The sequence below is a fragment of the Staurois parvus genome, unplaced genomic scaffold (genome assembly GCF_062004578.1).
Source record: "Staurois parvus isolate SC_StPar_1 unplaced genomic scaffold, SC_StPar_1.0 ptg000310l, whole genome shotgun sequence".
Taxonomy (NCBI): domain Eukaryota; kingdom Metazoa; phylum Chordata; class Amphibia; order Anura; family Ranidae; genus Staurois; species Staurois parvus.
In genome coordinates this window covers 141,778-153,829 of record NW_028318106.1, presented here as the reverse complement: position 1 = coordinate 153,829, position 12,052 = coordinate 141,778, and the positions used below count along the sequence as shown (strand labels likewise).

General features: G+C 43.3%; 1 protein-coding gene across 1 annotated transcript in view; it reads left to right on the top strand.

The window, feature by feature from the left end:
- LOC149457630 (O-acyltransferase like protein-like) overlaps nt 1-12,052 on the top strand; it is a 148,950-nt gene that overhangs the window by 37,515 nt on the left and 99,383 nt on the right. The window contains exon 2 of the mRNA XM_089683422.1: nt 6,564-6,703. Coding sequence (XP_089539548.1) covers nt 6,564-6,703 — 140 coding nt within the window. The remainder of the gene's footprint in view (nt 1-6,563; nt 6,704-12,052) is intronic.

The following is a 12,052-nucleotide window of genomic DNA, read 5'->3' as shown; positions in this document are numbered from 1 at the left end:
ATAGGGGAAGGAGCACTCTGGTGGGAAAATAGATTAGTAACTACCTGGAACTGTCTTACTCTAATGTGGAAGGCACTGAATCCCCTGCTCAAGGATTTCCCTCAGATAGCTGGATGAGATGAGGATTTATCTGGGGTCTGGGATGGTACAGTAGGAATGGCTAGCTCTCCAGAAGAGACTGTTTTGACGTAAAGTCTTGTATATAGTTGCTAAGGAGTTTGTTCTCTGTTGCCATTACCCTTGGGCATCTCATACAACCCTTATCCCATCCAAGTTCTAATTCCCTAATAAAACTAAAAAAACAAGCTCAATGACTTTTTACTTTCTTCTAATGCAAGAGTGAAGGAAATTTGTGTTGCCTGACTGTGCAGGACTATAGCGGGCCCAAACTTCAGCGACTCCTAAGGGGGTAGTGCTACAAAAAAAAAAGTTCTGGCAGTGAGAAATCTATACCCTTTTACCAGAACAAAAATCCTGTTGTTGTAACTGCTTAAAAAGGGAGGCCCGGAGTAAGAGGAAAGGAGAAGACATGAGGGGAGGGCCGGCATGACAGGGGTTAAAGGGGTAGAGAGAGGAGAGTCATCTAAGTTGGCAAGAAACAGGATGGAGAGTGCTAAGTGGTTAAGATAGGAGCGGGTGGAGCCACAAGGGGTGGTTTGGATGGGATGTGGGAAGGGGTCTTCAGTTGGAAGGAAGATTAGCAAAGGAAAACTTCCCTCCCTCCCGCCCGTTGTGTCTTGTCCGTTTTTTGAGTTGTGGTCGTGATGGTTATTGTTGACGGGAGCCGGCGGGGTGAAAAGTTCTTGGTTACTGTGGGCAAAAAAAGGTACTTTGTAGGGACCCGTCTGAGGTACGGCTCCCAGTTTTTTCTGATGGTGGTATCTGCAGTGGCTGTCTCCAAGTCGGTGGTGTTGCAGCTGGAGGCTTATTTTAAGTAGGATGCAGGATGCCATTAACTCCAGCTTCTTGTCTGAGTGGTTAATTAATGTGAAGGGGAGGAGGTAATGGTCAAAGGGAAAGGGGGGCAAGCCATCTTTAGTCCCCTGATCAAATGTTGGCTTTAATTTGTTTGTCTCTCACTCAAAAGTTCACATTCCTGTGCGATTCATGTGTGTGGTGCAATTTTCAGCAATTCCTTGGAATCACACTGGAACACACAAAAGGTAGTGCATGCACTACTTTTTAAAAACGCACTGCACCAAATTGCATGATAATGCGGCACCCGTAGTAGTGTGATCCGGTGTGGGCAAACGCACTGTATTTGCAATCTGCATTTGGGGTGTCGTTAGGAATATATTGACAGCTGCAGTAGATCACATACCCAATTTGTTTTGAATGCGGTGTAGGAAATGTGCATGAAACGCAGGTTTTCCGCACTGCATTCTGATGTGAATAAGCCCTGAAACCGGAAGTGACAAAATCATTCTCCCCAAGACTCCATGGTGAAGCCAATTGATATGCTCTAAGGCTTCCAGTAAGAACAGCAGTGCCAGGGAAATATACTGGAAATGTACGTCTAACAAATGATGCACTGATTTGCATGTTCATGAGAGAAATAAGTATTTGATCCCCTATCATTCAGCAGGATTTATAGCTACCAGGTGTTTTTCATACAGGTAACAAGCTGAGATTAGAAGCAGTCTCATAAAGGGAGCGCTGCTAATCTCATTTTGTTACCTGTACAAAAGACACATGTCCACAGGAGCAATCAAACAATCAGATTACAAACTCTCCACCATGGCAAAGACCAAAGAGCTGTCCAAGGATGTCAGGGACAAGATTGCAGATCTACACAAGGCAGGACTGGGATACAAAACTATTGCCAAGCAGCTTGGTGAGAAGGTGACAACAGTTGGTACAATCATTCACAAATGGAAGAAACACAAAGCAACTGTCAGTCTCCCTAGGTCTGGTGCACCATGCAAGATCTCACCTCGTGGAGTGTCAATGATCATGAGAACAATGAGGAATCATCCCAGAACTACACGGGTAGATCTTGTCAATGATCTCCAGGCAGCTGGGACCACAGTCACCTAGAAAACAATTGGTAACACACTACACCAACAAGGATTGAAATCCTGCAGTGCCCGCAACATCCCTCTGCTCAAGAAAGCACATGTCCAGGGCTGTCTGAAGTTTGCCACTGAACATCTGAATGATGCAGAGGAGGACTGGTTGAAAGTGTTGTGGTCAGATGAGACCACAATGGAGCTCTTTGGCATCAACTCAATTCACTGTGTTTGGAGAAGGAGGAACGCTGCCTATGACCCCAAGAACACCATCCCAACTGTCAAACATGGTGGTGGAAACATTCTGCTTTGGGGGTGTTTTTCTGCTAAGGGGACAGGACAACTGCACTGCATCAAAGGGACGATGGATGGGGCAATGTACTGTAAAATCTTGGGTGAAAACCTTCTTCCCTCAGCCAGGGCATTGGAAATGGGTCGTGGATGGGTATTCCAGCATGACAATGACCCAAAACACACGGCCAAGGCAACAAAGGAGTGGCTCAAGAAGAAGCACATTAAGGTCCTGGAGTGGCCTAGCCAGTCTCCAGACCTTAATCCGATTGAAAATCTGTGGTGGGAGCTGAAAGTTCGAGTTGCCAAACGTCAGCCACCAAATCTTAATGACTTGGAGAGGATCTGCCAAGAGGAGTGGGCCAAAATCCCTCCTGAGATGTGTGCAAACCTGGTGGCCAACTACAGGAAACGTTTGACCTCTGTGATTGCCAACAAGGGATTTGCCACCAAGTACTAAGTCATGTTTTGTGAAGGGGATCAAATACTTATTTCCCTCATGAACATGCAAATCAGTACATCATTTGTTAGACATGCATTTCTTTTTAATTTTTTGTTGCTTTTCTGTCTCTGTGTTACAATACACCGAACACTCAATTTTTAGACTGATAATTTCTTTGTGAGTGGGCAAACCTTCAAAATCAGCAGGGGATCAAATACTTATTTCCTTCACTGTACATATGAATGTAAACATATGCGTTGAGGGTGCCTATGCATGAAAAAATATAGTTTGTGCTACGTGTTGCATATCGTCGTGCACACTGGAGTGAAAGATATAATTCTAGGCCTATTATTTATGGTTTAACTCTAAACTGAGACCTGTAGGGGCTTTTATATTTTACCCAAAAAATTGGGTTATATGTGGTGTGTTTGTGCATCCTAAAATTAACTTGAGTGTATTTGTTACTGTAATTCTACACTTGTTAAACCATTGCACTAATACTTTATGCCATACAATATTGGTGCTATGACCATTTTATTCTCCAGGATGTCTTCTTTCAGAAAAATGTTATTGTTTTGTGGGTTTTATGTAATCTTCAGGCCTAAAATGATTTTTTTAAACATATGTGAAAAAATGGCTTTGGCTGTGAAAGGATTAAAAGAATCTGCATACCCAATAAGTGAATAAAATAGCTGCTGAAAGTGTTTTAAAAAATTTAGGATTAATATCACTTTAATCGCTTACCGAATAGACCGTTCTATAAACCCTCGGCTCATCCATTTAGGTGAAGCTATGTTTGTACTTTGCATGATTTTTTTCTATCCACAGCCCAATTTTTTCTTTTTATGAGCAGTAGAAAAGAGCTCTGCTCTGAGAAATAATAGATAACAATCCGCAGCTCTCTTTTTTTTACCATATCTCTTGCTGTATTCTTGGTGATGGATCTCTCAGGAACTGCCCAGGATGTAGCCCCAGGCAGACAGCGTGTTCTGAGATATTTTTCTGTAAAAAGTCATGTTTCAGTCAATTTGTTTTACTACCTGACGTGGTGTGAAGGCGTATTTCATCTTCCTAAAAGAGAAGAGAGATTTTCTTGGGTTGCTGTTTGCTCTATTCCATGGGATCTGGAAATATTCTGGAAATAAGAGGGTGTGGGGGTTGCTGATACAGAGACCTTCATTTGATCATATAATGGGTGCCCACACCAATTATATGATTCATTATATGGTTACCTGTAATGGGTGATCATAGAATTAATGCCTACACCAATTGTATGATTAAATATAATGGGTGCCTAGAATGGGTGATCATTATAAAGGCTGCCTACACCCAGTGTATGAATAAATATAATGAGTGTCTCCAATGGGCGATCATATAATGAATGCCTACACCAACTATACGATTAAATCTAATGGGTGTCTGTAATGGGTGATCATATAATGTGTGTCTAGAAAGGGTGATCATTACAAAGGGCGACTTCACCCACGGTATGAATAAATGTAATGGGTGTCTCCAATGGGCGATCATATAATGAATGCCTACACCAACTATATGATAAAATATAATGGGTGATCATATAATGAATGCCTACACCAATTATATGATTAAATATAATGAATGCCTACACCCACTGTATGAATAAATATAATGGGTGCCTGCAATGGGCGATCAGATAATGAATGCCACACCAACTATATGAGTAAATATAATTGGTGTCCCCAATGGGCGATCATATAATGAATGCCTACACCAACTATACGATTGAATCTAATGGGTGTCTGTAATGGGTCATCATAGAATTAATTCTTACACCAAATATATGATTAAATGTAATGGGTGCCTAGAATGGGTGATCATTATAAAGGGTGCCTACACCCACTGTATGAATAAATATAATGGGTGTCTCCAATCGGCGATCATATAATGAATGCCTACAACAACTATACGATTAAATCTAATGGGTGTCTGTAATGGTTGATCATATAATGTGTGCCTAGAAAGGGTGATCATTACAAAGGGCGACTTCACCCATGCTATGAATAAATGTAATGGGTGTCTCCAATGGGCGATCATATAATGAATGGCTACACCAACTATATGATTAAATATAATGAATGCCTACACCCACTGTATGAATAAATATAATGGGTGCCTGCAATGGGCGATCATATAATGAATTCCACACCAACTATATGATTAAATATAATGGGTGTCCCCAATGGGCGATCGAATAATGAATGCCTACATCAACTATGTGATTAAATTTAATGGGTGCCTATAATGGATAATCATATAATGACTGCCAACACCAATGATTATGGGCAGCACAGTGGCTAAGTGGTTAGCACTTCTGCCTGGCAGCACTAGGCTCGCTGGTTCAAACCCCAACCATGCTGTTACCTGCCTGGAGTATACATGTTCTTGTGCCTCCAAAGACATGCTGGTAGGTATATTGGTTCCTGTCTAACATTGGCCCTCAAATGTATGAAAGTGGGTTGGGGACTTTGGATTGTAAGCTCCTTGAGGGCAGGGACTGATATAAATATACAATATATATGTGTAAAGCACTGCAAAATTTGACAGCACTATATAAATACCTGTAATAAATAATGGGTGCCTTCAGACATTATATGATTAAATATAATGGGTGATCATATAATTGATGCCTACACCAGTTGTATAATGGAGGATCATATAATCAATGCCTGCACCAGGGGTCTCTAAACTTTTCAAACAAATGACCAGTTTACTGTCCTTCAGGCTTTAGGGGGGCCAGATTGTGGCCAGTGGGGGTAGAAAATGTCCTGGGCCCAGCATTGGTGAGAATAAACATTGCCTCAGGGTTGATGGTCAGTTACATAATGCCTGTGGTCAGTAGGAGGAGGAGTAATCCCATAGCTCCCAACTGTCCCTGATTTCAAGGGACTGTCTCTCATTTGGAACAAAGTCCTTCTGTCCCTTCTTCCCCCTCATTTCCCCCTCATTTTTGGTCTGATCTATATAATTGTATATTAAATGCACTATTTATCTATCAAAAAGTGCTTTACAGTGCTAAACCTTTTATCCAATTTCTAAATTACTGCATTTGAAAAAGCCAATATAAAAAATAATGGTAAAAATAAAGCACTTGTGGGTTTAACTAATCTTCTTTTTATATAATTCCCCTTTAAGGGGGGTGTGGCAGAGGGAATGTCCTATACTTATACACTTTTGCTAATAGGTGTCCCTCATTCCCATCTCAGAATGTTGGGAATGTTGGGAATATTTAATCCATCATCATTTGTTTTACTGGGAGGAATAGTGCCCCGTCATTGGTATCTGTGGGAGAAATATTACCCAATCATTGATATCAGTGGGAGAAATATTGCCAATCAGTGGGAGAAATATTGCCCAATCATTGGAGTCAGCGGGAGGAATAGTGCCCCGTCATTGGTGTCAGTGAGAGGAATTGTTCCCCATCATTGGTGTCAGTGGAAGGAATAGTGCCCCATCATTGGTGTCAGTGGGAAAAATATCGCTCAATCACTAGTATCAGTGAGAGGAATAGTGTCCCATCATTGGTATTAGTGGGAAAAATATTGCCCAATCATTGGTATCAGTGGGAGGAAGAGTGCCCTGTTGTTGGTGTCAGTGGGAGGAATAGTGCCCCATCATTGGTGTCAGTGGGAGAAATAGTGCCCCATCATTGGTGTCAGTGGGAGGAATAGTGCCCCATTCAGTGGGAGAAATTGTGCCCCATGACTAGTGTCAGTGGCAAGAATTATGCCCTACTGCTGGTGTCAGTGGGAGGAATAGCACTAAAAAATTCATTCTTCTTGCAGTGTACGATTCTGTGGGAAAACCAGGAAGCAACTTACTGATGGGAAATGTGGACAGACTGGGGTCGTATAGTGAGTGCCTGTCAGTAGAAGATCCTCAAGGGAACTTTAAGGGAGAATACTGCAAACTACACGTGGAGCAGGTATGGTTGTTCTTGCTTGATAACAGTTACACTGGATTTTTATGATGATAGGACAAGGCAGTGTAGACTAATTACTGCAAGATCCAATCCATAAAGCCTGGTGATCCAGCCAGCAACACACTCCCTGTCTTAGGTTTGTCTCCGATTAGGATGGAGGAACAATGGAGACACCTTTGGAGAGCAGTATTGTTAATCTGTGGAGAGGGTAGTGTTTGATGCACTAGCAGATTTATATGTATATGCATTCCAACCACTTGCCCTCCAGAGGATTTACCCCCTTCCTGACCAGGCCATTTTTTGTGTTACGGCGCTACGTTACTTTAACTGACAATTGCACGGTTATGCAACGCTGCTCCCAAATGAAATTTATGTCCTTTTTTCCCACTAATAGAGTTTCTTTCGATGGTATTTGATCACCTCAGAAATTTTTATTTTTTGCGCTATAAGCACAAAAAGACCGACAATTTTGAGAAAAAAAACAATATTTTTGACTTTTTGCTATTAACCACCTCCCGCCCGCCATATAGTAATATGACGGACGCAAGATGGTTCTCTCGTTCTGGGAGGACGTCATATGACGTCCTCCCATTCTCACCGCGCATGCGAGGCTCAGGGAGTGTGCAGCACGGCGATCGGCGTGACACTGCAGATCACCGATCATGGAAAGAGCCGAAGATGTCAGCTTGGTCATGTGATCAGCTGTGTCCAATCACAGCTGATCACATGTAACAGCTCGAGAGGAGAGGAGAGCCGGCTTTCCGCGGAGGGGAAGCACTGATGATCAGTGTAGCCCTAGCAGTGCCACCTGTCAGTGTCCATCAGTGCCTTATGTCAGTGCTCATCAGTGCCTCGTGCCAGTGCCCATCAGTGCCACATCAATGCCACATATCAGTGCCTACCAGTGCACATCAATGCCACATATCAGTGCCCATCTGAGCTGCCTTTCAGTGTCACCCATCAGTGCCAGTCAGTGCCGCCTATCAGTGCTGCCTATCAGTGCCATATATCAGTGCCATGTATCAGTGCTGCCTTTCAGAGCCCATCAGTGATGCCTGTCAATGCCCATCAGTGCCACCTACCAGTGCCTCCTCATCAGTGCCCATCAGTGCCACCTATCAGTGTCCATCAGTGCAGCCTATCAGTGCCCATCAGTGCAGCCTCATTAGCGCATATCAGTGAAGGAGAAAAATCACTTATTTACAAAAATGTTTAACAAAAACTAAGAAAAAACTTTTTTTTTCAGTGGTTTTTGGTTTGTTTAAGAAAAAAATAAAAACCCAGAGGTGATTTAAATACCACCAAAATAAAGCTCTATCTGTCACAAAACAAATGATAAAAATTTCATATGGGTACAGTGTTGCATGACCGCGCAATTTTCATTAAAAGTGCAACAGCGCTGAAAGCTAGAAATTTGCCTGGGCAGGAAGGGGGTATAAGTGCCCTGTAAGCGAGGGGTTAAACATGTCCAGTATAAAAATTAAAAAATCAAATTTCGTCATAAATTTAAAACAAAATGTATTCTGCTCCGTCTTTACTAAAAAAAATCCCAATACGTGTAAACTAATTGGTTTACGTGAAAGTTATAGCATCTACAAATGGCAGTATATATATACTAGGATTTTAATTTGTTTTTTATACTAGTAATGGCAGCAGTCAGCGACTTATAGTGGGACTGCGGCAGGCATTCTGACACTGGGGGAGAACCTAGCGGCCACTGACATCTCCAGTGACACTAATATAGTACTCAGTGCTAATAAAAAGCACTGACACTGTACTAATGTACTACTGTACTAATGTGTGCTGTTTCACTGTGTAAGCACATTGCTTTGTATGGCTCTGCTGCGCGGAGCCATACAAAGCAGTGTGCAGGAGTTGACAGGGGAGAGATCTGTATTGTTTACATACAGACCTCTCCACTGTCAGTGATACTCGGCGATTGCCGGGTGTTGGTGGGGAATCACCGGCAGGGACTCAGTGATCGACAGTTGAGGCCGCCAATGGCGGCGCGGGTAGGGGGCCCTTGCCCCCTACCCAGAAATGCAAAATCATGTATATATATACGTGATTTTGCACAACCCTGCCACCCTGTTGCAGTATTTCTGCTATAGGGCAGCGGGAAGCAGCTACAATCTATTTCAAACAGGCAGGCACTTTGTTCTATTGTTGAAGAGTCTCTTCTGCTATGCAGAGCAATAGAAAGCAGTGTGCTGGTGCTGATAGCGGGGAGATCTGTATTGTTTACATACAGACCTCTCCCCCGTCAGTGTTCCTTGGTGATTGCCAGGTGCCGGCGGGGGATCTCCGGCTGTAATCGACAGCTGAGGCCGCCAATGATAGTGCGGGTAGAGCACACACGCCCCCCCTACCCAGAAATACAAAATCACACATATATATATATATATATATATATATAATGTGATTTTGCGCAGCCCTGCTGCCTTGTAGCAGTAGTTCTTCTATAGGGAAGTCGGGAATCAGCAATCAAGGGCTATACTCCAACTGGCTTCTGTCTCCTAGTAACTTCCACCAGTATTTGGACTTGAACCTACTGTATGTTCAACCACCCCACTCCATGTAGGATGTACTAATGCAAAAGAAACAAAACAAATAGTTCCCTCCAATACGTTTCAAAAGCAATTTATTAAGACTCCAAAACGGGACAATCACAAACATCTGTTGCACAAATAACAAATAGCATAAATGAACAGCCTTCTCGCCACAGGGTCTCCACAATGCCCAGTGTCATCTGCTGGCTTGACTCCATTCCTATATGCGTTACACCTCCAAAGGCTTCCTCAGTAGGTCCTACCACATATTTTATGGGACCGTTGGAGAGGTCTGTGTGTTTTTTGTTTTTTAGAAAAAAAGAAGATGGCAATTTTGCTCACAATTTAAACTGTATCTTTTTTCCCCCTTTGTAAATGTAATTTTTGCTTTACACATCTTATAGCAAGAATGGAAAAAAAATACATAGAGTCCCCCCCAAACTACATTCTGTACCCTCTGAGTCTGGTATGGATTTTAAGGGAGTACTTCACACAAAAATAAAAAATGCATGAGGTCCCCCAGGACCTAAAGGATCTGGTGTGGATTTTAAGGGAGACTCCATTCGAAAAAAAACAAATATGGGCAGCACAGTGGCTAAATGGTTAGCACTTCCACCTGGCAGTACTAGGGTCGTCATTTCTAATCCCAACCACAGCACTACCTGCTTGGAGTTTGCATGTTCTCCCTGTGCCTGCGCGGGTTTCCTCTGGGTACCCCGGTTTCCTCCTACACTCCAAAGACATGCTGGTAGGTTAATTGGATCCTGTCTAAATTGTCCCTAATAATAATATTATTATTATTATACAGTATTTATATAGTGCCAAAAGGTTTGCTCAGCGCTGCACATTATAGTGGGGGACAGTACATGAGACAATACAGTAACAAAACAAAACACAAGGGGGTTCGAGGGCCCTGCTCTTTCGAGCTTACAATCTAGGAGGGAGGGGATAGTGGCACAGGAGGAAGTGGCTGTGGGGGATGGAGTAATAGGAGGAGTGGAGGAGATCGGCTGTTAGGTGAGGGCGGGGTAGGCTTCCCTGAAGAGGTGGGTTTTCAGAGTGCACCTAAAGGTGAAGAGGGTAGGTGACAGTCTGATGGATTGGGGTAGTGAGTTCCAGAGGATGGGGGAAGTCCTGGAGAAGTCCTGCAGTCGGGCGTGGGAGGTGGAAACCAGGGAGCTAGAAAGTAGGAGGTCTTGTGAGGAGCGAAGATTACGGGTAGAGATGAGCGAATCGAAGTATCCGAAGTGGAATTCGAGTCGAATATCGGAAAAATTTCGATTCGTGCCGAATCCGAAAAACAGCCTAATTCGGACGCGCGAATCGAAATTTTTCCGAAAATGGCGGCTGACATGTGCGGCGACGGAGCGGGGATGTCGGGGAAGGCGCGCAGACAAGGCGCGCTGCCCCATAATGCATTCCTCAACGACATGTGATCGCATCAGCCAATCAGCAGCCAGCCAGCCAGCACTGTGTAATGGTCGAGGTATATATAGCGGCCATTTTGGAAATCTTCATTTGCCTGCAGTCATTGAACAGAGGCAGACCGCTCTGTACTAGGGACAGGGACAGAGTTAGGGCCACAGAAACGAGAATTGGGGACAGAGAGAAGTTACTTAGGGACAGAGAACCATTACTCAGGGACACAGACTTGTTAATGAGGGCCACAGAATCGTTATTTAGGGACAAAGAAACGCTAGTTAGGGCCACAGAATTCATACTCAGGGACAGACAGAATTGTTACTCAGTGCCAGAGAATTGTTACTTAGGGCCACAGAAACGTTATTAGGGCCACAGAATTTTTACTCAGGGACAGACAGAATTGTTACTGAGTGCCAGAGAATTGTTACTCAGGGACAGACAGAATTGTTACTGAGTGCCAGAGAATTCTTAGGGCCACAGAATTCATTCTCAGGGACAGACAGAATTGTTACTCAGGGACAGACAGAATTGTTACTGAGTGCCAGAGAATTGTTACTCAGGGACAGACAGAATTGTTACTGAGTGCCAGAGAATTGTTACTCGCACAGACACAAAATTGTTACTTGCACAGACACAGAATTGTTACTCGCACAGACACAGAATTGTTACTCAGGGCCACAGAATTCATACTCAGGGACAGACAGAATTGTTACTGAGTGCCAGAGAATTGTTACTCAGGGACAGACAGAATTGTTACTGAGTGCCAGAGAATTGTTACTCAGGGACAGACAGAATTGTTACTGAGTGCCAGAGAATTGTTACTCAGGGACAGACAGAATTGTTACTGAGTGCCAGAGAATTGTTACTCAGGGACATACAGAATTGTTACTGAGTGCCAGAGAATTGTTACTCGCACAGACACAAAATTGTTACTTGCACAGACACAGAATTGTTACTCGCACAGACACAGAATTGTTACTCAGGGCCACAGAATTCATACTCAGGGATAGACAGAATTGTTACTGAGTGCCAGAGAATTGTTACTCAGGGACAGACAGAATTGTTACTGAGTGCCAGAGAATTGTTACTCAGGGACAGACAGAATTGTTACTGAGTGCCAGAGAATTGTTACTCGCACAGACACAAAATTGTTACTTGCACAGACACAGAATTGTTACTCGCACAGACACAGAATTGTTACTCAGGGCCACAGAATTCATACTCAGGGACAGACAGAATTGTTACTGAGTGCCAGAGAATTGTTACTCAGGGACAGACAGAATTGTTACTGAGTGCCAGAGAATTGTTACTCAGGGACAGACAGAATTGTTACTGAGTGCCAGAGATTTGTTACTCGCACAGACACAAAATTGTTACTTGC